The 26,364-nt window shown below is 36.6% G+C and overlaps 4 protein-coding genes and 2 non-coding genes across 6 annotated transcripts; 3 read left to right on the plus strand and 3 right to left on the minus strand.

Annotated features, from left to right (window-relative positions):
• Window positions 1-3,960: 3,960 nt before the first annotated feature.
• On the plus strand, window positions 3,961-8,967 carry Cbr-cog-1 (the record flags this gene model as incomplete). Its single annotated transcript, XM_002631642.1, has 5 exons — window positions 3,961-4,290; window positions 4,397-4,466; window positions 7,024-7,181; window positions 7,234-7,335; window positions 8,842-8,967. 5 exons carry the CDS (start codon window positions 3,961-3,963, stop codon window positions 8,965-8,967), a joined length of 786 nt encoding a protein of 261 aa, XP_002631688.1.
• A 586-nt stretch (window positions 8,968-9,553) lies between these two features.
• Window positions 9,554-13,184, minus strand: CBG20883 (the record flags this gene model as incomplete). Its single annotated transcript, XM_002631643.1, has 9 exons — window positions 9,554-9,631; window positions 9,689-9,913; window positions 9,964-10,017; window positions 10,703-11,056; window positions 11,295-11,390; window positions 11,439-11,585; window positions 12,508-12,705; window positions 12,756-12,866; window positions 13,128-13,184. The coding sequence occupies 9 exons, from the start codon at window positions 13,182-13,184 to the stop codon at window positions 9,554-9,556; spliced, it is 1,320 nt and encodes a 439-aa protein (XP_002631689.1).
• A 2,218-nt stretch (window positions 13,185-15,402) lies between these two features.
• On the minus strand, window positions 15,403-15,474 carry CBG28906. The gene has a single exon. It is a non-coding gene (tRNA).
• Window positions 15,475-16,828: 1,354 nt separating this feature from the next.
• Window positions 16,829-16,899, plus strand: CBG28167. The gene has a single exon. It is a non-coding gene (tRNA).
• Window positions 16,900-19,338: 2,439 nt separating this feature from the next.
• Cbr-pde-3 lies at window positions 19,339-22,461 on the minus strand (the record flags this gene model as incomplete). Its single annotated transcript, XM_002631644.2, has 7 exons — window positions 19,339-19,386; window positions 19,894-19,994; window positions 20,042-20,168; window positions 20,216-20,573; window positions 20,989-21,358; window positions 21,409-21,767; window positions 22,310-22,461. The coding sequence occupies 7 exons, from the start codon at window positions 22,459-22,461 to the stop codon at window positions 19,339-19,341; spliced, it is 1,515 nt and encodes a 504-aa protein (XP_002631690.2).
• A 255-nt stretch (window positions 22,462-22,716) lies between these two features.
• Window positions 22,717-22,734, plus strand: CBG25680 (the record flags this gene model as incomplete). Its single annotated transcript, XM_045242744.1, has 1 exon — window positions 22,717-22,734. One exon carries the CDS (start codon window positions 22,717-22,719, stop codon window positions 22,732-22,734), a length of 18 nt encoding a protein of 5 aa, XP_045100363.1.
• Between the last annotated feature and the right edge of the window lie 3,630 nt (window positions 22,735-26,364).

The following is a 26,364-nucleotide window of genomic DNA, read 5'->3' on the forward strand; positions in this document are numbered from 1 at the left end:
ATGTATCATTTTGTTTGTTCCCGGCTCATGTCCGTACAGTCTGTTCTTTTCAACTAATACCGCCTGTTACTGTCTTAATTAGTCCTTTTCTTCTTCCTCTTCTTCTTATTACATCAACATATCATTTATGTATAATGCTCTCTTCCAACTTCCTATTCTAATTAAATAATCGGTGTCGGTATAAAAAGAGAAGAGCGGTGCGATTGCTTTCATTCTATTCTTATTCTTCTTTTTTTTGTAAAAAAGAACTGTCTGAAATAGGTTTCATTAATAGGTGATAGGTTGGTTCACATAGATGGGAAACTTTAAATTTTAAAATTTTATGATTTCACAACACGTCAGAGCTCAAATCATATAATTATCTAGATGCCAACGTTGTCAAAAATCAATTTTGTATCTCAAAAAGCCTCCTGAAGGATAGAAGAAGTGTCATTTTTCCTTGACTGGGTGGTCCAAAAACTAATATGCTGTAGGCATATATAATTATAGACATCTGAAAACGCCTCCTCCGCGATTTTCTCAACGTCATCAGGATTTTTTCCTTGCAAACTTATTTTGCCCAAAAAATTAATAGTTCTCAATTTTCAACTTTGAAATGTTAGACAACCGTATATGGCTTCATCATCGTCTATTATTCGTTATTGATGACCCCTTTAGGAAATTTGAGATTTCGTTCATTCTGACACTTCTCCTCCTTCGTTTTCAGCGTCCCAAGCGATTATGATGAAGCTGTCGAACATATTCTCTTCCTGTTCTTATTATCTCAAATTCTGAAAATATGAGGAAGGGAAGGGACACGCCCACAAATGACTATTATCCGTTATGAGAAATAATTGAAAGGTTTGAGAGAGAAAGCGATTTCTGCTGCTAACGTCGCTACTGCTCAATCATATCAAACTCATTTTGTTGATAATATTGAGAAATATTACTTTATTTGGCAAAATTTGCATATAAAGTTGTTTCTTTTTTAGAATTCTAAGATTCAAAAAGAAATAAATGCTCTTAATGTTTAAAAAATCTGCTCAAATAGAAGGGCCCCAATTTTCATCTTTGAGCTAATTTATCTCGGTTCCTATGAGAGATATCAAAAATCTGTCAACTGATAAATTGCTTACCACAATATCAAAAGTCTTTTATCAATTGACACATTTTTGATATCTTTCACAGGAATCGAGATAATTGAGCTCAATCTGGAAGCCCTTCTATTACAGGGCGATTCTCAATTTATAACTCGAAAAGCCTAACTTTGTAGCTTTCGTACTTTGTTCAAGTTTAAGAAACATTTTGATATCATGTCAATCGATTTAGAAAAATTAGAACGTAGCTTATAATTAACAAAAGTGCGTGCTGCAATTGAAATTTAATAGATGTCAGAAACTTTTTCGAGCAATTATGATGACTAAAAGCCTCACAAATCAAAAATTGCAGTTAATCGATTTGAAAGCATTGAGAGCTTCTAGAGGATCTCAAAGTCTTGTAATTAGATTTTAAGAATTTCAGAAACTCAGGATCTCAGAATCTCAGAATCTCAGAATCTCAGAATCTCAGAATCTCAGAATCTCAAAATCACGGAAACTCAGAATCTCAAAATCACGGTAACTCAGAATCTACAAACCTCGGAATTCTAAAATCTCAGAATCTTAGAATCTTAGAATTTTAGAATCTTAGAATCTTAGAATTTTAGAATCTCAGAATCTCAAAATCTCAAAATCTTAGGATTTCGAAATCTCTGAATCTCAATTACCAAATCTAAAACACTTCTGATCTCGATTTGATCCAGGAAAAAATTTCCAGATTAAAATTCCAGGCTAAATCTGCAAATTCTCTTTTCAACCTAGCTCATCATAAGGCTTCTTCGGAACCCTTCCTCCTTTTTATTTCTTAATCTAGTCCTCATTCTCCTCCTCCAATCCAAAACAGTTAATGAGTCTCTCTGTCTCAACCAATTCTTATTTCGCGGATTAGACTCGTTTCCCTAATAATAATAATATCCTTCACCTGCTTCCTTCCCAAATGTTTATCTAGATCTGTTCAATTTCCCATGTATATTGAGCTCATTACGTTTCAATATTATGAGAGTTTCCCATGCTTGGACATAATATTATGATTAGGAGAGAGAGAGAGAATTCCAATTATTATGACCTGATTTATATTTCGAAAGGACCTCAAATGAAATGAATTTTCATATATAATATTTATTTATCAAAATGCTTTGATTAGGCTTCCAGAAAGAGCAATAAAATAAATCGGGTGTGTGTTGTGCCTCGAAATGAAAATAGATGTAGTTGAAGTTTAGCACCTGTCTATTAGGTATTTCCGAGTGTCCCCTTTTGCATTATTTGGGAAGTTCATTAGGCAATCAAATACGCCGTTTATTGTTGGTCCTTGCAAAGTCAGTTGGTCCTCGTTTTCCTTTTTTGTCAGTTTACAGTAAGCACTCTAACGGAATGAGCACTCTGTTCCTGTAAAAGATATCAAAAAGTTGTAAACTAATAAATTGTTTATCATAACATCAAAAATATTTTGTTAGTTTACCACTTTTTGATACCTCCTACAGTAACCTAGATAAATAGGCTCAAAGTTGAAAGTTACGGTATTCGAAATTCGAAACATTTCTAAGAGGTTAAAATGCGTCTAATATTTTATGAAATAAGTTTCCAGATTTTTTGTGATCTTAGATTTATTTTCTTCCAGAAAGTTCGAGTCATTATTTCTTCTCATTTCCAGCTGATTTTGAAAGTTTAATTTTATAAATCAGCTAGCAGGTAGTGTCACTGCTCTAATAGAAGCCCTATCCCTATACGTTCACTTTGAGCTGAGTTATCTCTGTTTCCTTTAGAGATATCAAAAAGCTTAAAACTGATAAAATATTTGAAATAATATGATAAATATTTTATCAGTTGATTACTCTTTGATATCTTTGACAGAAACCCACATAATTAAGCTCAAATTACATGTATAGGGTTGAGATATATTGTAGGAAACACGGTAACTCAATTTTTTGTATTGCTGTCAGGATCCTGGCTGCAAAATTTAGGATTTTAAGATAATCAAAGCACATACAGTGCGCTGTAGGTTTATACGGCATACATGTTTTAAGCCATAACTTTTGAACCGTTAGAGTTACCAATCTAGCTTTTTCAAAATCGGATTTGGGTTCACAAATTAGATCTGTTCGACAATTTTTGCAATAATATCCTAAAAACTGCTCCCGCTATCTAGGAAAGTCTGAAAAAATGCTATTTGCAACCTCCAACAATGGGCCCGCCAGTTTAACTCCTCGAGGGGCTTATACGAACGGAATTTCTAAAAAACTGTGTCCCCCATTTAAGTTTTTAGAATATTTTCCGCTGTTTGTGAACTACTCCGTCTACAGTAATCCCATTTCTGATTACCACTTTCAATACCAAGTAATCCTTCATTTCGGTTTATTTTTCTTTCCCTAATCAACTAACAAAATACGAATTGCTCATTTCATTCTTGTCAAAGCCGGTAATTTATCGCATTGTTTTTTCCAGTGGCTCACTCATTTTCATCAAAACTCCTCGTCTATATACACAAATCTAAGATTCCAATATATAGTTAATTCTTGGTTAATTTGTCTTTCTCTCTCTATTTTTTGCCTGTCTATATGTCAAACATTGATATTGTTTTTGTCGTTGTCGTTGTCTGAATTCCATGTATTTCTTCTTCTTCAGTATCCAATCAGTTTAATTAAAAATGTACGACTTTCCGGGGCGAAGGGAGAGAGAGTGAGACATATTAGTGTGACACTGTATATAAATTAGAAAATTGTTAAATTCGGTTTCCGATGATGACGTGGCGTTTATGTCATAACAACCACTTCTTCTTCATGCTGATCCATTTCGCTTTCTTTCTCCTACTTTTCAAGCATCTACCGTTTTTTTTCAATCCAATTTTCTTTCCAGATCTATTTTCCTACTCTTAATCTCTTCACAAATGAGTCTCGTCATGCCATCGGAGCAACCACAATTGTCCATAACTCCGGACGACAAGGATCTGGAGAATCGGAAGATGTCATCGACCTACAGTATCTCCAGTCTCCTTCTGGAGAAGAAGGACTCAACTCCATCAAGCAGTTCCAGCGAGGACGATTCGAGCAGCAACGACGAGGATCCACGAAGTCCATCAGCCGACACCGCGGCTTCTTCATTCATGTTTGCACCGACTTCGTCTTCATCGTCTAGTTCGGAGAATGCCACGTCACCAAACCAAATAATGGCTCAGCTCATGGGAAATGGAAATGGAACGATTGATCCGAGCATTCAGGTAACCGTCTGGGTCCTAGGGAATATTTTTTGCGCCGAAGGCGCACCAGACAGCTGCTTGAAAAGAAGCGCGGCAAACATTTTCAGAAAAAATTCCAAATTTCCAGGCCTACTTCTTCTTGCTCCAACAACAATTGAACCCACAATCAGTGATGAATCGAGTGACACAGGAAAATGGTTAGTAGTAATTATAAATTCATATATAGGGTAGCTAATTGGGTAATAGAGATGATATGCCTGTGACCATTTGCTTCTGGATAAATGATTCAGTAGGAGAGGAGGGGCAGATGTCCCACAACCGTATTCATATGCATTCGCTGGGGAGGGGCAACAATTGCATAATAATCACATTAGCAGTCGATTAGGCGAACACGTGTTCATAGCAGAAGAGGGGTTTTGAAATGATTCTTGCTTGATAAGACTTGGACTTAAACATAAAAATGTGGATATCCGGACAAACAGTTACCGATTTTCCTCTAATAGAAGCCCACCCGAACCGTCAACTTTAAACTCAATCTCGATTACTGTGAAAGATATAAAAAATTTGTCAACGGGTAAATTTTTTATCATAATATCAGCAATATTTTATTAGTTGATAAATTTTTGATATCTTTCACAGGAATCGATATAAATTTGGTCAAAATTCACAACTAGAACCTTTTCATTTGAGAGTGATAGGGGCTCTGGGTAGGCTAACTTTAAAGGTACATATCTCAAAAACTATGATAGCTATTTTAATTTTGTAAAATCAAAAATATAGCTTATGAAATTTAACACATTTTAGCATTTTAGTAATTTTAGTAACTATTTTAGTTTTCGAGATATGCGCCTTTAATTGGACTGATCCTCCTTTGGCTCGCGTGCAAACTTTAAAGGCACACAGCTCAAGAACTAAAAAAGCTACCGTGGTATTTAAAATTTGTAAAATGGAAAATGTAGTGTATGAAATTTCACACATTTCAACATTTTACGTTATGTGGACAATCAGTTCTATCTTAAAATAGTGACTCATAGTCCTTCTAGTCTATCCACATCATCATTATCCCTCTCTCAGAAACTGTCTATTCCACATCTCATTAAATAAACGGAACTCAAAAAACTTCTCTGTCGTCAATTTCCGTTCCGTTCCATAACTTCATTCTGTCCGTAAACTGGCTCATTAATTATACAATGTTCCTCTTCTTTGTCCTTGGAAAGTCATGCTGACAAGGTTTTCGATAATTTTGTTCTTTATTACACTTATTCATTAGAGGTTGTAAAGTTCCCATCGAGATTCTTGAATCAAGGGGTGTCGCGGTTTCTGGAGACATACGGAATGGAATGTATTTACGATGTTAGGGTCTTCCTTCACACATTTTATTTCGGATTGTAAATTGGCACACAGACCAGACCAGATGCTGCAATGAGTTCGAACAAGTTCAAATACCAATAGGGATTACTGTAGTTTCTTATACCAATATTGTGTCCCACATAATTCTGTGGCGCCAATCAAATGGGTCTACTCCGGAAACTTGTGTCTGTGTACTTAGTGTCTGACCTTCTTCTTCCTTGCCCATCCGTTTTTTTGCCACGCTTGATGATGAAAATGTCGTCAATCGACCGGAAGCGATGGGATTCATTTATGGATTTGTGTGTGTAAATGTTTTGTTTTTCGAGGTTAACATATTAGCTGAGTAGAATGAAGGGAATAGGAAAGGAGAAGAGTTAAAGAGGGATCTTGAGGGTTTCAATGTTTTGCTTAGAGAAAATTCTAGATACCGTAAAACCTGTATTAGAAGGGCCCATCTAATAGAAGGGTCATCCGAAAGGGGCTCGGAAAATAGAAGGGCCCCTGTAATAGAAGGACCCCCGTAATAGAAGGCCCCCATGTAAAAATGGTCCCCCCCCCCTTCAAAATGTGTTTTGAAATCAGAAAATTTCCGTACTTTCTCAGTGAAAAATATTCCGCGAACTCCACAATTTGATAGAAATTTGTTGGAACTCTTTTTTCGATGAAAATCTTGCTTAATTTTAGTGAAATTGGCAATTTTCATGAATTTTGAACGAAACTTCGTCGAACTTTTTGATGCAAAATTTCGGGAAAAAACTGGCCGGAAAAGTAGAAGGGTCTCTCTAATTGATGGGACCCTGTAATAGAAGGGCCCTCCGGAGGTACCTCGGAACAATAGAAGGACCGGCCTTCTAATACAGGTTTCACGGTACTTAGTTTTCTAGGTACATTTTTATTGCGTTTGGTCCGTAAAGTTGGCGATTTTACATTAAGTACGATAGCTTTTGAGTTAAGCGCCTTTAAAGTTTGCACTCCAGCCCGAGGTGAATCAGTCAACTTTAAAGACGCATTTCTCAAAAACTAGAGTATCTACCAAAATTGCTAAAATTAAAAAGCTTGCAACATTTTATACGCTACATGTTGAAGTTTAAAAAACTTGAATATCAATTATAGTTTTTTAGATATGTACCTTTAAAGGTAGCCTACCCAGCGCCTCTCTCTTTCTTGCAAATAAAATGGTTCTAACCTGCTTTATCTCGATTCCTGTAAGAAAATATCAAAAATCTATCAACTGATGAAATATTAGTGATAATATGATAAATAATTCATCAGTTGAGTAGTTTATCTTTCACAGGAATTGAAATAATTGAGCTCATATTAGGGTGATCTTCCAATAAAGCAAATATGAAAAAAATTCAATTCCTAGAGTATCACACGAAATTTTTAATCTCCTCTTTATTACAGTAAGCCGTGCTCTGAGCTCATTCAATTTGCTCAACAATCTTCCCGGAACACTTCCATCACTCTCTCCAATGAGTCGTCTTCAACACTCCATGCAATTGTCTCCAAACTCGCTGAGTATGCAGAAGAAGCAGAGTAGACCCACTTTCACGGGACACCAGGTACGAATTTCAGCTGTTCTTCCATTTTGATTCCCATTTTTTCCACCTTTAGATTTATCAATTGGAGAGAAAATTCGAGCAAACTAAATATTTGGCGGGAGCCGATCGCGCTCAACTCGCACAGGAACTCAATATGAGTGAGAGCCAAGTGAAGGTATGTAATAGACACATGGGGGCCCTTTTTAGAAAAATAACAAAGAATTGGGGAGTTGAGTCATCCACTCCATCATTATATTCTATATCATTATTATTATTATCATGATTGGTGTGCATGATATAGAAGACGAGCGGTTCGTCATCATGTTCTTTCTCTCTTAGTTTTTCCCCATTTCAAACAAATAGAGAATTGTATTATGGGGATCGTTTTTGGTTTCGATTAAAAGTGTATCCGGTTACTGTAGTTTTCGGAGAAGAGGGGATACACCTCATTTCACATATGAATACATTTGATTCCAACGAACACACATAGTTACTATTATCGGGAACGTGTATACAGCAACCGCAGCATAATAGAAATTAGATATTCATGTTATGGTTGGGATTAACCTAGAAAATTGGGATCGGTGGTCTAGCTTTTTCTAGGCCATCATATCCCATCAAACCAGTCATCGAAGCTCATTATGTTTAGTAGTATAGGAAGATAGTTATGCATAATGTGGTACAACACTCTTCCCTAAACATCTGTCTCTTCTATTTCACTTTTTCAAAATTCTATCGGTCCCTTGGGTCGTCTTCTGGAAATAAGACATGCTCAATTCTATTCCTTCCTTCCTTCAGTTCATTTCAATTCAAATATTTTAATTTTATTTGATATCATGTGTCGTCGCCCGTTTTCAAAAGGAGAGGGGAGTTTTGAAAAAAAGAATTTGACAGAGGGGATTGAGATATATTGAGTGACATATATGTTTTAGATTTAAAAGTTTTGAGAAGGGGGAAAAGTGGGGACCAAAAGTGTTTTAGTGGGGATTTTTTTGAGCTATAACTTCACATGGAGCACTGGATAAAATAACACCTGTCATAGAAGGGTATCCAAACCGTTAGCTTTGAGCTCAATTATCTAGGCTGCTGTGAAAGATACCAAAATTTTGTCAACTGATAAAGTATTGGTGATAGTATGATAAATATTTTATCAATTCACCACTTTTTGATATCCTTTGAAGGAACCGATATGATCGAGCTTAAAGTTGACGGTTTTGGCGGGCCTCTGTTAGAGGAAATACGGTACTCGTAAAGCGATTCTTCGAGTCCGGGTATTGTTATGATTGTCCAAAGATGAATTATTGTGATTTTCATGAGATTAAGCAACTTTGACAAGAGATAACGCAACTCATAGTTGATCAAATAATTTATAACTTGGCCAGTTTACTGATGAAGTATTAAAATTTTTGCATTCCAAATTTGAGCTCAGTACTATGCTTTACTAAAATTTTATGCTAGTAAAAACTTTAGTCCCGGTAATTATTCAAAAATTTTGATAACTCCATTGTAAACTTATTAACCTTGATGGTCTACTCCGATCTAGTTTTTCAGATTAAACATGTATAAATTTTTTTTTTAACTTCAAAGAAAAAAAAAAGAACAACTCTCAACACTCTTCACAACTTCCCATTCTCACCAACACCAAAAATATAACAAAATCTAAAAATCTTCTTTTTTACAGGTCTGGTTCCAAAACCGTCGTACCAAGTGGCGCAAGAAGGAAGCTGCCGATAACGCTCTCGTGAAACGTGGAGCCAGCGGAGACAAATCGCCATGCTCGCTGAGCCCATTCATCGCCGGAATCTAGATTTCATCCCAATGTGTTCCCGCTACCTCCGAGTGTATCTTCCCCCTTTTTTATCCCCAAATCTAGTTCATTTTCTCATTTTTCTCTAAAGACTTAATTTCCATCATGACCAAATCCCATCTTTACTATTTGTCCTCCTCTCCTCTGAACTTTCTTTTCACGATCTCAGCACATCCCAACTATTTTTGTATTACTTTTTTCTTGATTTTCAAACATAGATATAGTCATTTTCATTTTTCCTATTTTAACTGTTTTTCTTTTTTTCTCTACTTAAAAATCGTCACTTATACAAAATCCCCCCAAAACTTCACCCGTTTTCTTTATTAAAAATGCGTCTCCCATACAAAAAAATAACTCTTAAATACAAAATGTAAAATTTCTCATCCCTTTGTGAATGTATTTTTTTTTCTCTTCAGATATTTGTGGATTTCTGGATTTCAAATAAAAATTAGATTTTCAGACAGATAATACATTTATTAGATTAAAATATTGCGAAGTAGGAAAGGAGCACACATGGCATTATTGTTTCAATATTTACATATACACTAAATAAAAGGTTCGTTCGTTCGTTCGAAAAAAAAAATAATTATTCAAGTTTTGTCTTGATGGTTTGGAGAACGTTCATGAGCACGTCGAGGGTCGATGGTTGGGTTTCTTCGGCTTTCTGGAAAATTCAGAATGGTGTAAATTGTATCAAAATTGAAAAAATGAAAATGTTTACCTTGTAACTTCTGTACTTGGCTTTCAAACAGCACACATTTTGTGCACACTGGTCGTACTGTGGAAGGCAGGAGCATGCGGTCGTTGGCACATTGACATACATGACACAGGTGGTTGTCAGTGGGTATTGGGTGGCAGTTTGATCAGCATACTGGATGGGACTCGTGGTAGTTGGTGGTTGCGTGGTTGGAGCTTGTGTCGTGGTGGTTGGGGCGGTTGTGGTGGTCTAGAAAAAAGAAAACGTACTTTTGATGGATAAGCTTTGTAGTCAAATACCGTTGGTGGTTGAGTGTACGCCTGAGTGTAGTCGTAGGTATCCGCGTATTGGACCTTCAAAAAAATGGAAATTTGAGTTTTTATGTCAAATTTGAGAAGAACATAATTCGGAGGGTACACTGATTCGTGAGTACAAAGGGGTACGAAGTGATTTAGGTGTACAAAATTGGCGATTCGGGGTGCAAAACTCAAACTTTTTCAAGTATTTTGTACCCCCTGATTTGAGGATATTGTACCCCTAAATCGCTTTGTACCCCAATGACCCCTAAATTTTGTAACTTCTGAATTATTTGCCGGTTTGAGAAACTTCTGGAAAATTTTATTCAGGCTTGAAGTGAAAAATAACTCAAATCTTCATTAGTCAGAATCCGAAATTTCCTGAGGCCATCTTAAATAGAAATGATTAAATAGAAGCCGAATCAACTTTGAGCCAATTTATCTCGGTTCTTGTAAAATATATCCAAAAGTGGTCAACTAATAAAATGTTCATCATAACATCAGTAACATTTTATTAGTTTATCAGTTTTTAATATTTTTAATGGCAACCGAGATAATTGACCTCAAAGCATACTATTGGGCGGGCTTCGATTAGATCATTCACGGTATATTTTCTAGGATTCCAAAATCTCTAACCGAAAGCTCTCTTTCCAAAAGTTTACGAAATTCCGGTTTGACATAACAATTTTCTGTTCTTATACCCCCGGTCATGCTCATGCTATATCTCATGCAGTTACCCTACCTGTCCTGGTTGTGGACATCCACAGTACGCATTCGGTACAGTAACCATCAACGTGGCACAATTACACCGACACCCACAACCGGACATGATGCTGGTCGTTGGATCAAGACAATAACATGTCTCTTGTCCAGTGGCCAGTTGTCCGATGGCCGGGTATACGGTAGGTGGGGATTGTGTGTACATTGATGGATTCAATTGTGGATATGATGGAGTAGTTGTGGATGGTGTGGTGGTGGTTGTTGGCTGCGTGGTTTGTGGAAGTGGAGTTGTGGTTGCTGGTGCTGGTAGAGTTCCAGGAATGGCGGTTTGTGATCCGTATTCTTCTGTCGGGTCTTCGTAGTCCACGATGAATTGCTGTGATAGTTAGAACATGCAGATTAAGATAGCGGGTGGGTCATGCTTGATTTTTTGTGGATTTGAATGTCTTGAATAATCAAAATGTAATAGAATTTTTTTAGACTTTCAGAAACACTTTTGAATCATGAACCAATCACTTCAAGAAGTCATTCCAAAAGAGTCAACTTATAATTTACCAAAAGAAAAATGAACTTTTAGTTCCCGTTCATGCAACAAAAATCTCCGAAAACCCTACCTGTTGCTGTTGTGGCTGAGCACACTGGCACTGATATTGAGCGGTTTGTGGACTGGTGATACTGATCATGATGCAGTTGCAAGCACCGTTATTTCCCTAAACGAAACTATCACTAATAGGGACTATTGGATATTGGGTCTCTACCTGAGTTTGAGTTGGCACTTGAGGATAGGAAACTGGCGCCTGAGTGGTGGTGGTTGATGTTGTGGTTGGGGCTGGTGTGGTTGTGGTTGTGGTGGTTGTGGTGGAGGTGGAGGTTGTGGTTGGAGCCATTGTGGTGGAGGTTGGGAGCTATATAGATTTTCATTTTTCTAAAATTATTGTGTAAGGCATTTGGGGCCCAAAAACTCCCTCACTAAGTCAAAGTGGCGGACAAAAGTACCGTAACATCTGTAATAGAAAGCCTCACACTGCCAAGTTTGAGCTTAATTATCTCAATTCCCATGCGAGGTATCGAAAAGTGTTAAACAGCAATGATTTCGATGTTATGATAAACAATTTATCAGTGGACAACTTTTTTATATCTTCGACAGGAACAGAGAACAACTGGCTCAAAGATAAAAGTTAGGGACCCTCCTATTTTAGGTTTTACAGTATTTCATTTTTTGAGAATTCACAGTTTGAAAAGACGTTTCTGGAACCCTAAATCGAAGTTTAAAACTTTTCTATTGGTCTGGTTTGAAATCTTCACTAAACAAAAATAGAGCTCCGTAACAAATTTGATAGATGGGTACCCTAACTTTTAATTTTAAGCCAATTTATCTCGGTTCCTGCTAAAGATATAAAAAAGTGGTCAACTGATAAATTGTTTATCATTTCATTGCAAACATTTTATCAGTTGACAACTTTTTGATATCTTTTACAGGAAGTGAGATAATTGACCTACTGGTGTGGGTGGCCTTCTATTGAAGGTTTTACGGTATATTAGCCGAAATTTAGGGCCCCAAAAGAAGATACCGCTATCCTACATTTTCTAAAAAACTACTTTCCCGTTTGAAGGATTTCTGTTCCAACTGTCATTTTAAAAACCTTCAAAATGGGTCCGAAAAGTTTTGAAAATTTTGAAAAATGCAATTATTATGGGACTTTCCATGACTATGAAAATAAGAAAGAATCGATTCAAATTTCTCAATTTTTTTGGTTTTTTGTTCAAAGTTTGGGGTTGTTTCATTATCGAAGTATCATTCTAGTTTTGCCACTAATCTCAACTCACTGGATTTCCATTCTGATCTCCACACTGGCAGTTGTATTGTGGTGCTCCTTGAATCACAATCTGGATGCATCCGCAACGCGCTGCTCCCATTCCAGGCGATTGTTGAGTCATTTGGGTCAACTGTTGGGCGATTTCGGTTGATTGAGGAACATCGTACTGGACTCCGTTTCCGACGGATGAGGAGGAGGAAGATCCGTTCTGAAAATAAAGGAAATTATTAGAATATTGAAAATTATTTGAATTCTTACAGCTGGTCCCTTGGCGCAACTGCACGTGAGTCCACCGTTTGGATTCTTGACACAACGACATTGCTGACGCTTCGAGCGGACGATGATTGGCTCGTCAGGAGCGGCGAATGTCTGGAATTCAATATTTGGGTTTTCGAAAATTCTTGATTATTGAGAACCATTATTTGGTCTAACTCATGACTCCATTATTATTGTTTTTTCCCCATCCCGAGAAACAATAGTCATATTTTCAAAGGATAGGTCAACACAATTTGCCGAGTGAGAACTAGTTCTAGAGACATCAAAAGTTCCGCAATTTTATTTGTTTGTCTAAGTTTTCGGTTGTAGTGGTTTTACTATTGTTTTCTGTTTTGAAAAGAACTGGCTCCTCACCTCAACGAGAAGTGCTCCGATGCAGACAAGAATCAACAGGGACGATAGGCGTGACATGGTTCTGGATAATGGTGAGAGATGAGGATTCAGAATCAGAAGACGTTAAAAAAATAGAAGGAAGAAAAACATTTCTAGGAATTAGTAACATTAAAAATATATGAAAAGATCATACCGTGAACACTCAAGTAGAAGTCCATCCAAACTTTTAACTTTAAGTCAATTTATCTCGGTTCCTGTGAAAGATATGAAAAAAAAACAGTTAACTAATAAAATGTTTATCATAATATCAAAAACATTTTGTTAGTTGATTACTTTTTGGCATCTTGTACAGAAACCGATATATAAGGGATTAAAGGTGACGGTTTAGGTGGCCATCAATTATTTTGAACCAAGAAAATCAGATTAAAAAAAACGGAAAGTTTTAGGAATTATGAATTATAGAGAACTGAAATGTTATAGCTATGAGTACCAGGAAGATGGTCTGAATAAAGTTCCAAAGGTTCACTAATCGAAAAATTTAAAGTCCCATAAGACATTTTTGCCTACAGTAGGATGGGAAAAGTAAAACCTGAATCTGAAATCGGGGAAAGTGATGAGGATTCGAATGGAATCTGGATCCATTTTATACCCACCGTGCATGAAAAGGCGTGGCTCTTCTCGCCCTCACCTCATGGAATCTTTTTTCGCCCCTCTCCGATCCTTACACGTGTCTTTCTGGGTGCCAATTGTATTGTATTCTTGCTCTCTATTCGATGGTAAATAAGCCACCGCGCGGTAAAACTTTTTCCGCATCTCTCTCTCTCTCTCTCTCTCTCTCTCTCTCTCTCTCTCTCTCTCTCTCATCTGTATCGAATTACTAACGCTGTCGTCGTCGACAGGCGGTGCCAACAACCTTCAATGCCAACAATCTATTGTATTGTATTGGAAGAGAAAAAAATGAAGGACGATTGACTGAGCACATAGTCATATTTTATTTGAATGAGATGGAATAAGAGGAGGATGCATGGCTGAAGGAGCAACCACTTTTTCTGTGATCCTTGTGTTCACGGATAGAGGGGGATCTTGATACATGGAGCAAGCATGAGGTCATCAAGTCTAGACATGTTGTAGTTTGTTTAGATTCTTATTGAAAAGGCCAGAGGTTGCCAAGGGATCTAGTTGTTAAATGATAACTATCCAATTACCAAAGTTCAATATTTTAACTTCGACCGAAATGTTGATATCCAGTTTTTGAGACTTTTTTAAACTTCAGCTTCTTGAACTTCAGCCTTTTGTCATTGATTTTGAAAAATGTTTTATTGATGGTTCTACATTTGTAGTTGCTCTAGTAGAAGTCCACCCAAACCGTCAACCCTGAGCTCAATTATCTCGATTTATGTAAAAATGTCAAAAAGTTCTCAACTAATAAATTATTTATCATAACATCACCAAAATGTTATTTTTCTTGATATCTCTCATAGGAGTCGAGAAAATTGATCTGAAGATATAAGAATAGGGTGCCTTCTATTAGAGTGCTTTCGCCATTTTGTCGATTCCTGTCGACAAAAGTCGACAAATGTCGAGACGAGTCGACACGACACCGGCCTAACTCTATGATGGCCTAACTGTTGCAAATTGAATTTTCTAGGTCACTAAAGTTATGACCTAGAAATGGTCTATCATTATCCCGGTGTGATTTCTAAGCCGTTCACCATTGTGGCCTAGAAAACTCAACTTATAAAAGTTAGGCCACCATGTATAAATGACCTGGAAAACACATTAGATGAAAATTATACTATTTAATGCATAGATGTCCGGAGTTCGGAATCCGTATTCCGGATCCCGAGAATTTTTTCGTTCCGGATTCCGTATTCCGGACTCCGGAATATTACTTTTATTCCGGACTCCGGACTCCGTGAATTTTTTCTTTTTTTTTCGTATTCCGGAAAATTATTGTCATTCCGGATTCCGGATTCCGTATACCGTAAAATTTTCATTTGTCCGTATTCTGGATTCCGAGGAAATTATTTTATTTCGGATTCCGTCACTCAAAAAAGTCATTCCGGACATCTATGATTTATAGGCATAAAAAGTTTCGCGTCCTAGAAAATTCATTTTGAGAAAATTAGGTCACCATATAGGTGTCGTGTCGACTCGGCTCGACATTTGTCGGCTTTTGTCGACATTTATCGACTTTTGTCGACACGACTCCTTCAAAACGACATTTTGACTCAAAATCGATCGACAATCGTGTCGACACGTTACTCTACTAGACAAACACAATTAAAAAGAAATCTTCCGTTGCGGGGAATCGAACCCCGGCCTTATGGGTGAGAGCCATAAATCCTAACCACTAGACCACAACGGAGCATGAGAAACTGGGTCACTCCTGGAGTACAAGTATTGAGCAGCTGTTGCAGGAAGCAGATAGCATGGTGACTGCTGGTGTTGAGACATTGAATGATAGGCTTCTTATCAATATATGTACAGATTTTTCACATCTTTTAACGAAACTTGTAAGATTATTCCTCTCTTAAAGTGCAAGTGTATGGCGGGGTTCTATTATAGCATTTATGTTTTTTGTCCGGTACATATATTGATCAGGATAAAGTTTATGAATTTATGAAATCCTTGAAAGTTTTGCAAAATATGACTACTTTTCTGGGACATGGTGTTTTCAACACTGTGAAATTTTATTCTCACTCTCTGAAAAATATAAAAACCGAAGCTAAAATATTTAGGTTTGTACAGTACATGATAAATCGACTCTGTCTGCCGCTGGTACTCTGCCAGACACTGTCGCGTTTGAGCCAAATTATTTCAATTCCTATGCAGGATATCCAAAATGTGTCCACTGACAAAACACTGATGATATTATGATAAACAATTTATCAGTTGACAACTTCTTCATATCTTCCACAGGAATCAAGAAAAAATGGCTCAAAGGTAGGGGCCCTACTATGGCATCTTCACTCTAAAACCAGTAGCTCATTTTGTTGTTCCATACAGTTCATCTTTTTGTCCATCTCCAAGTATTTGTTCGATTTTTTGTTCTCCTCTCTCTTGTTACCCATTAATCAACCAAACACGTGAACATGCTCACTCGGCACGTAAAACTTTTGATTCTGTCCTCCTCCCGTATTCAATTCAGTATGTCAACACAATTTTGATTCATTGAATTGTGCTCGAAGGTGCGAGAAAAAAGTCTTGTGTAGACATATGTACCAGAGTGTATGAAAAGGACAAACAGGACTTCTCCAGAAGACTAGAAAAAGGGGAGAAGAACACAGAAAAACAGATATAAGCGCAAAATTTGCAATTCGTCATTCATGATCTGTGAGCCTGATGTTGCCAAAAGAGAGCCGATGGTTACTCTTCAAGTGGTCTGACGGTCGGCGCTTTTTTGGGCATTGCAAGCACAAAACTTTGTCTGTGGATGTTTCAAGCACATGTACGTGTGTGTTGTGGTCGAAAAAAATTGAGTGGCTCGTTTCGGAAAAGATGGGTTGCAAGAAACCATGCACATGAAGGGGATTGGATTGATAAGGAATCTATCAATGTCCCAACACATCAGCCGCCATGTTAAAAGATGTGAAAAATCTGTACATATATTGATAAGAAGCCTATCATTCAATGTCTCAACACCAGCAGTCACCATGCTATCTGCTTCCTGCAACAGCTGCTCAAGACATGTACAACATGTGTGACCCAGTTTCTCATGCTCCGTTGTGGTCTAGTGGTTAGATTTATGGCTCTCACCCATAAGGCCGGGGTTCGATTCCCCGCAACGGAAGAAGCTTTTTTATTTTTTTTTTGTCTAGTGAGACTAGATCGGAATTTTTGGATATTTTGGGATTTTTTACAATTTATTGTAAATTTTTTTTGGAATTTTTAAAATTCAAATTTTTTTGGAAATTTCGGAAATTTGAACATTTTGGGAATTTTGTAAAAATGTGAAATTTTTCAGAAATTTCGGTACATTTTTGAAATTTTTTGAGACTTCGAAATTTTTTAAATTAGGAACTTTGAAATTTTTTGAATTTTTTTCGGCACTTTCTGAAAATTTAGGTAATTTCTTAATTTTTGAAATTTTTTGGAATTTTCTGAAATTTGGAATTTTTCGAATTGGGAAATTTGAATTTTTTGGCATTTTTGATGAATAGCATAGTTATTCGCTTGATTCTTTAGTTTAAAAATTTCAGAAAGTGCCTAATTTTCAAAAAAAAAAAACTCTCTATATTCATAACCACAGACAGTCCTGTAACAGAAGAAGTGTTCAATTTTGAGACATTTTTTCTCGGTTCCTGTCAAAGATTTAAAAAAAAGTTGCCAATTGATAAATTGTTTATCATAATCTCACAAACATTTTATCAGTTGATACATTTTTGATATCTTTAACAGGAATCGAGATAAATTATCTCAAACTCGAAAGTATGGGGGCTCTTCTGTTACAGATATTATGGTATTTGAAGTATCTAGACATATCAATTTTCTTCCGTTGTTTCACTCACCTTCACTCGGAGATCCCAGATTCCAAGATCAGAATCAAAATCTCAAGCATCCGTCCACCCTTTCCCGTTGTTCCATGTTTTTGTCTTCTTGAATTTCAGGATGTATTTCCTCCATTAACTCCCACTCTCCTCCAAATAAATAATAAGTGAAATGTTGCGATTTTATGTGTTGTTTTTTATTCTAGCGGCAAGTTTTCCGTTGGTTGCGCGGAAGGAATCGAAACGAGGAAGAAGACAGAGCAAAGAATCATTCAAAAAGATACAAAGGAGGGCAAATATTGGATGAAAGAATAGAAAGAGATCGGGAGGAGAATGTGTGAAAAAACACTGGATCACGTCATGTTTTTGGGTCAAGTTCCCTCTAACTCTAAACTTTGAGCCAATTTTTATCTGTTCCTGTCAAGGATATGAATTAGTTGTCATCTGATAAAACTATTATCATACAAGCAGGAGTACTTTGTCAGGAAACCACTTTTTGATATCTTGCATAGGAATAGAGATGAAGGCCCTTCTACTACAGGTTTTACTCTACGGTAGTTTGACTTTTCAGTGAAATATAATCAGTCTTGAAAATGTGGTCCAGGATTTTTCGGTTTTTTTTAATCACAACTCCCAATAGAGTTCTAAATAGTTTTTCCTTTTTTGTCACTTTTTGAACTTTTCAGAAAAATATTTTAAAATTTAAAATTTCTGTAATTCTCTCTTCAATGTTAAATATTTTCCACTAAACCAGTAAAATTGTGATGTTTCTCGCCCGGTACTATAAAAGAGGCGGAGTCTATTTTTCAATCAAACCTTGAAAGCTGTTTTTTTTGGCTTTTGAGGTTTCACCGCTTTTTTGTAATCTGAAAATTTTTATGTACTCTGAATAATCGTTTTCCTTCTTGACTACCGTATTTCTTCTAATAGAGTGCCAACCAACCCGTCAACTTTGAGTTCATTTATCTCGATTCCTGTAAAGTGTATCGAAAATATTGTCAACAAATAAAATGTTGGTGATATTATGATAAATAATTTATCAGTTGACAAATTTTTGATACCCATCCCAGGATTCGAGATAATTGAGCTCAAATTTGACGGTTTGAGTGATCTGCTATCAAAGGAAATACGGTAAATTTTGTTGTGAAGATCTGAAATCTATTAGAACCAACAAATATAATTTAAAAAATTTAATTTTTTTTCAGACAAACATTTCAAGATAAAATGAAACAAAATTCGGGGGGATGACAGATGAAAAGAGAAAGAACCACACGGATCGAGTTGACAAGACATTCAAATGGAGACAAGGATATTATTAACCATAATCGGTACAATTTAAACAATTTCAGAGAGTGAGTTTCCAAAGGACAGTGCATCAAAGAATTTTACAAAGAAATACAAAAATTTGTAACTTTATAAGACAAAGTTTTTGGGAAAGGGATTAAAACGGGACAAAGAAAATGGCAAGAGTGGAAAGGAGAAGAAATTGTAAACTTCGCAAAATTCAGAAGAAAAAAAACGACTGTTTTCAAAAAGGAACAATTTGAGCCGAAAGCTACCGTAAAATTAGGACCAAAAGAAAAAAAAATCAAATTTTGATTTTTCAAAAATGAGAGGGAAAAGAAAAAGAGAGACAGAAAACCCGAGATTTGTGGACAGAAAACTTCGGAAAGAGATCCGCAGAAGAAGACAGAAGAATACAGAAAAATTGGGGTGGAATGTGACTATGAATTTCAGAATTTTCAGATGTATTCCTCTTCGGCAATACTGCAGCAAATGGTGAACGGTACCTGAATACGATCACCGTAGTTTTTTTGAACATATGGATTGGGGGAAAGAGCACAAAAGCTAAATGGGGGGAAAAATAAGAAAAAGGGAAAACAATTGAAAAGGGTTGATTTGAAAAAAAATTGGCGGAGAGGGAGAAAGAGCCGCAGAGAGATAGAAATACATCACGGCCAAAGATTTTCTGGGGGCGATCACTGAAAAATTTACGAAATAATAATTACAGGGTTGGCAATCAAGGCTTCCATTCCGGTCAGTCGAAAATGGGCGACTGCGCGTCAACATGCCAGTGTTTGCGTACGTAGCATTTTATCTTACGACACGCTATTCAAGATATTCGTAAAATAAAATGCCGCGTACGCAAACACTCTCTGGCATGTTGACGCGCTGAATTTCCCGACCGAGTGGAAGCCCTAATTTTGCATGCTATTCTGTAAGCTAAATAGAGAAAAAAGCTAAAGAAACTCGGAAAAAGTGGGGGTAGGCCACAATAGAGCACACTTTCCACCAACCTGGCTTAATTCGGAATCCAATGATGGAGAATCTCGTCGTGGATCTGGACTATCACTGGTGCTGGCACTCTCTTCTTCTATCACTCCGTTCACTGATCCACCTGGAAAATGTAGATTATGGACTTAAAAATTCAAAGTTCTCACATACCATTACAGGTTGGCTCATAGTTAGCAGTTTCGATTTCAATCTCCTCTTTCCATTTTCTGTGATTATGCTGCATATTGATCATAAGCTCGGAGGTTTCGAGACCAGGAAGAATTGGGAGGAGACCGCTCTAAAATACAACAATGTGACCTAGAATATTTAGAATGCTGAACTTACCTCATGCATGGCCTGAGCCAACGGACTGACAACGTGAGCAATGAAAGAGTCTTGCAACTTTGCCACCTGAGCATCTCCCCTATCCATATATGGAGTGATTGCCAGATTCCTTCTCCTCTCATCGTCTCCTTGCTCATAAAACTCCTCACAGATTCTGTCGGTCCACTGTCGATGCAACCCGTATGGTTTTGTTGGGCTGTTAATATCAGCCATTTTGATAAGAAGCTTTCCGACGAGCAATCGATCGGACTCCACTTGAAGATCCATGTCAGCTAATCGATCGTTGAATGTCATAATGATTTCAAAGTGTTGCTTGAGATCAGTGGCAAGGATGTACTCGAGGACCAGGTATCGGAATCTGGAATATCAAAGAATTTAATTTTAAAAAGAAAATCCAAAAAATCAGGCCATGACCTAGAACATCCAGAAACTAGGTCATGATTTAAAAAATTCGAAAAATTAGGTCACGGCCTGAAAAACAGAAAAATTGTTCGCGACCTAAAATTTGAAAAAATTAGCTAATAACCAAGAAAATTCAGAAAATAAGGTTATGACCTAAAAAATGACAAAAATAGGCCATGACTTAGAAATTTCAAAAACTGGGTCATGACCTAAAAACCAAGAAAAAGGTCTCGACCTAAAAAATTCAAAAAAAAATGGGGCACGACCTAAAGTTCAGAAAAATTAGGTCATGACCTAGAAAATACAAAAAAAATAGGCCATGACCTAGAAAATCCAAAATTAGGCTATATACGCTAGTTCTTTGAATTTACCTTTTCATCTCAGCTGGATCCAAATTCTCAATGAAATGATTTTCAGACTTATTCAGCAGTTTCCAGGACTCTGCAGCGTGATGATTCTCCAGAACACTTCGATCATTGTACAGAATTGCCTTCTTATCCTCTACAGTAACCAAGAATGCGTTCGTTCTGCCAGGATGATCGTAGTCATGCATCGCAGCCGCTGTGAAAAGTGCCATCAACTCCAAAGTGCTCATCTGAGACATGATAGAAGCAGCCTGTGGATGTGGGGCCGGAAGAAGGGAATCTGGAGATTTGACGACTCCGAATTGTGGTCGGACTGGGTGAACTGATAGGTAGTAGCATCCATGAAGAACGTCGGCAGCGTGGATTCGGTTGTGATCTGATATATTGGAAGAAATGAATTTGAATTAAAAAAGACGAAGAACTCACATGGAATCTCCCAGTATCCCTTCTCGAGAGCGTGGAAAAAGTTGAAAAATTTGATCGGAGAAACTTTGAAAATTCGGAACAACTCTGATTGTTGGAAGATGTTGTAGGTCAGCCTGCTCAAAATCGTCTTTGGATACTTTCGGGAGATTTGGAAAATCGGGAACGCCCATTCGGCGGTTTCACTAAAATCTGGATCATGATCCAGTTCCTTGGTATCATATCTCTGTCCGTCGATTGTGGTGACTACTGTATCCACGTGGGTTCCTGACTCTTTTCGAGAGACACTCGCTTTTCGGAGTTGGTCAACAGACGTTTCATGTTCGTTGTTGTTCGTTGGAGTGGCCTCGGTTTTCCAGTAGCTGAAACTTATAATTTGTTGTTTGTTTGTTCGTTTGTTATTGTGCTCTTTGAATTTTGATGAACACTCAGTGCTCTCTCAGGTTTGAGCTCAATTATCTCGGCTCTTATGAGAGATATTAAAAAGATGTCAACTGATGAAATATTTGTGATATTATGATAAACAATTCATTAGTTGACACATTTTTAATATCTCTAACAGGAACGGAGATATATGTGTTCAAAGTTGGATCCTTTCTATCACAGGTTGTACTGTAATTGAGCTCACAGTGCCGGTCCATTAGAGGCAATGGAGGTTACCCTTTGTGTTCACTTTGGCAGGAATTTCGAATTGAAAAACCAACTTGATTTCAAAACTTTTGGTGAATCTAAGGGGTTGCCTCACTCCCTCTAATAGTCCGGCACTGTGAGCTCAATTACTGTAAAACCTGACCCCAGTGCGGGGTCAAGATCGAGCGGACAGGTATAATGACCCTGATGTTTAAAAATATATAAAATAGTTTCTCAGGTTCCCTAAACCGTAATTAATCAATTCCCATAGTACCTAGCAAACGGTGTCAATGGTGAGTTGACTCTTTTTGGGATCTTCCGCCCGACCAAAACTCCAAACGGTTGAATCTCTTTCCCATTGTCCGAGGTGACGGACTTTGCACATGTATTACACTTGGATGTACTCGGACTCAGTGCACTCGTCATTATTTTCTCATCCTTTTTTCTCGGGAGACGCTTAGAATATCCAATTGTGATTCATCACGAATTCAGAGAAAAAGAGAGGAATTAGTCCTTTGAAGGAACGAAAAAAATCAAAACAATAGATAGGGGTTATTTTCTGAAGCAAAAAAAACAGAGAATGACTAGGCCCCGAAAAAAGAAGTGAAAGCGAACAGAAGACCCGCGGAGGAGCCCCCGAAAAAAGGAAAAAATGTGGGGACCAACAAACAAAACAAAAAAATGGTTGAGGAGCAGTAGTGTTGGTTATCTTCTTCTCTTCAAAAAAAAACGAGAGAGGGACACGGAAAAGGGACGGAAATGTCGTTTTTTTCGTCGAGGAAAGGACCTAGATGGAGACCACGAGGGACTCAAAGGAGGAGAAAAGGGGAGAAAAAACAATTACCCCCTGAGGTTCGAAACTGGTATAGAACAATGAAATATGACAAATCGATAAAGAGTTCAGAGATCTGGGAAAAGTCAAGTAGGTTTTTTGAAGTGGACTTGCAGTTCAAACTGTCCCATGGGTCAAAAATTTTGACAGTAAAGATACCAAGACAGAATTTCTTTAAATTCGAAACTTTCGAATTTTGAGCTTCCAGGTTTTCTAGGCCATAGACCTGAACTTCTAGAAGTGATACTGGCCGAGTTTTTAAAGGGGATTTCTAGGTCATCCACTCATTTCGACAGTTTTTTGACGGTTTTCATCTAAAATAGCTAATTTGACCGATGAATGCTTTAATTTTTTTGGCCTGGCGGGAATTCAAAAAATAGTTGATCTCGAAAAAAGTTCACTTCCGCATCTCGCATTTACAGCTCGAATTTCTTATGGTCAAAGTTCAGACAGGGATTTTAACTGGAGAATTTTTTGAATTTCAGCAGAGCTTTCGAAAAAATATTTATAACTTTTCCTAGAAAACTTTTCATGAGTAAAAAAAGTAAAGGAAGGAGTGACATCTTAATGAGGGCACTTATTCAAGGCTTCATTAAAAATCTAGAGGGGGATGAATAAGAATCGATAGCAAATCGGAGGGTTAAGGTCAACTACTTCAATCCAAAAAATTAGAATCAGGTCAGAGGTTACTGTAGGATCTCAAAATTTGCTTTTGGAAAAATATTTTCCCAGGAAGCTAAAAATAACATTGCTGAATAATTCGTTACAGATAATTGGCTCAACTAAAATACAAACCTATTCTCAGAAAACGAAAATTCGTGGAATTCCTGATAGAATTAGCTGGGAAGAAGGGTAATTGAGCAAAAAATGCAGGGCTCTGAAGCTCTTTTTCTGTTGAGCAGCCGAAAAAAAGAAAACACCTTTTATCTTTTTCAGCTGCCTCTCCCCGATTTTCAGACAAATTTACTGGACAGCTGGGGATGGAGAAAATGGGTGAATGACGAAAAATATTTCTGCTGCACTTGATTTAATACTTACACTAATTTAACTTTGGATCCACAAATTTTTAGATAGCTCAGAATACAGGAATCCATGTCTCAATATGGTTCAACTTATTGGGACCTACCAGTCCAAAAAAGTGGGCGGAGCCTAGACAAGGGCAAATGAAATTCTTAAGAAATTCAACTGACTTTAAGAAAACAAAAAAAGAAACATTTTAGAGGAGAGAGCATGGATCATAAACAAGAAAGTTTTGAGAGAGGACAACAAAAACCATGGCAGGTGCAAAACTAGTTTATTGCAGAAAAAAAATTAGGTTAGCAGAGCAAAAACACTTTTTGAACTCATCGAATTGGGAGAAGAGGTCATGGATTATGAAGTTAGGGGTAATTTTTGGGTTTTGAAAAATTCAAAACATGAGAAATATATTATAGTTCTGAATTTATGTAACATTTTGATGATTTCCATATAGCATACAATAGTTTTTATCATTAATACAGTCTTCAGGATTTTTTTAAAATTTTTTCATAATTTAGAAATTTCCATAAGTTTGAAAATTCAGGATTTCTGGGATAATCCGAATATGCTGAAAATTTGAAAAAATCCAGACTTTTCTCCGAGTTTTCAGAATTTTTGGAATTTTTCTGAAACTTCGGAATTATTGCAGACTTGAAATTTTCGAAATTCCGAAACCCCGGAATATTCAAAATTTTGGGAATTCTGGTACATGGGAACTTTCGGATTATCTGAATTTTTAGAATGTTTAGATTTTTAAAATTTTCAAAAGTTTGAATTTCAGGGGTTTGGGGCATTTTTGGGCATTTTGGGATAATCCGAATATACTGAATTAACTGAATTTTTTGGGACTTTTTCCGAATTTCCAGGATTTTTCAAGTTCGTAGAATTTTTGGAGACATGGAAATTTCAAAATTTATAAAGCCCGGGATATTCGAAAAAACTTGGGAATTCTGATATATGGGAATTTCCGGAATTTTGAAATTTTTCGAATCTCGTAATTCTTGCAATTTCAAAATTGGATGGAATTTTTAAGTTTTGGAAATTTCAGAAACTCAGAATCCTGGGACTTTCGAAATTTTCACAATTTTCTCAGTTCGAAAAATGAAGTAATTTACAAAAAAATCTCATTTTTCTAAATACATGGGAAGACTTTTAAAAAAATCAAGATAAGAAAGTTCTAGAATCTTTATAAAAATCTAGATGGATAAATTTTAAAATATTATACAACAAGATCAATCAGGATTTCGAAAAAACTTGTTTCCTGAAACTTCGGAACCATCTTTGGTTTTTCTTTTTCCTTTTCCTCGGAACCCAACACAAAAACAGTTGCTTTCTTTTCTCTTTTTTTTTGTTAAGTAAATCTACGTCACAACCAGGAAGAACAGGGCGAAAAAAGGTTCTTTCTCTCTACCCGAAATGCACTAAAAGGGTGTGTAGAGCTGATGTAAAAAAAGGGAAAAAAAAACTTTCTTTGTTTTTTCGTTTCTTCCTATCTCTGCGTATATTATCCCTGATCCGATTTTATACATTTTTTCAAGATCCCAAGAACTTTAATTCTCACTTTTTGTAGGTGTCTAGACTGAATAAAAGATATGGTGGGATATGGGATATAATAAATTGAATGAAATACATATGAAAAGAGCACTGAAAATGGGTTGGGAAAAAAGCAAAAAGTGGAGAGGGATGAAATTGGATATGAATAGAAAAGTCACTTGTTTTGTGGGTGCTGCCCCCTGGAGAGGAAAAAACTGGAAGACAGAGTTTTTGAAGATTTTTTGAAAAACCGGCAGAGACAAATGTCAGAAACAAGGAGAAAGGAAGAAAAAAGAAGAATGAGCAGTTTCAAAACGGGTTAAAAAAACGGGTTACCTTTTTGGACCAATTTCAAAGGAACACCGAGAAGAGGGCGGGTGGGTTTTCAGAATAGAAATTCAATAAGTTTCAAGGGATCAGATCTCGGAGATCAAAAAAATAATAATTGAAAGTGTCGAGAAGCAGGTATCAAAAATTTGTTGGAATTTGTTTAGTGTACTAGAATAATGGTCGATCAGTATTTTTCAGGTATTCTCAGATTTTCATGAATTCTTACACTTTGAAAATTCAAAAGTTTCAAACAATGTACAGTGTAATACAAAATTCCGAAAATGTTAGTTTTGGAAATTCTGAATTTTCTGGACTATTTCGAACTTCGGAAATTCCAATTGTTGGAATTTTTGACTTTCCAAAATTTTTTAAAAAGTTCAGAATACCCAGTAAAAAATCTGGAATTCAAAAATTCGGAAAATTCAAAATTTTCAGGAAAAATTCTAAAAAAGGTCAGTTTTCGAAATCATGAATTTCCTGCTGTTTTTTTTAAATTTAGATACCGTAAAACCTCTAATAGAACGACACCCGGATCGTCCACTTTGAGCCTATATATCTCATTTACTGTGAAAGATCTCAAAAAGTAGCTAACTAGTAAAATGTTGCTGATATCCTGA

The sequence above is a fragment of the Caenorhabditis briggsae genome (genome assembly GCF_000004555.2).
Source record: "Caenorhabditis briggsae complete genome, chrII, whole genome shotgun sequence".
Lineage (NCBI taxonomy): Eukaryota > Metazoa > Nematoda > Chromadorea > Rhabditida > Rhabditidae > Caenorhabditis > Caenorhabditis briggsae.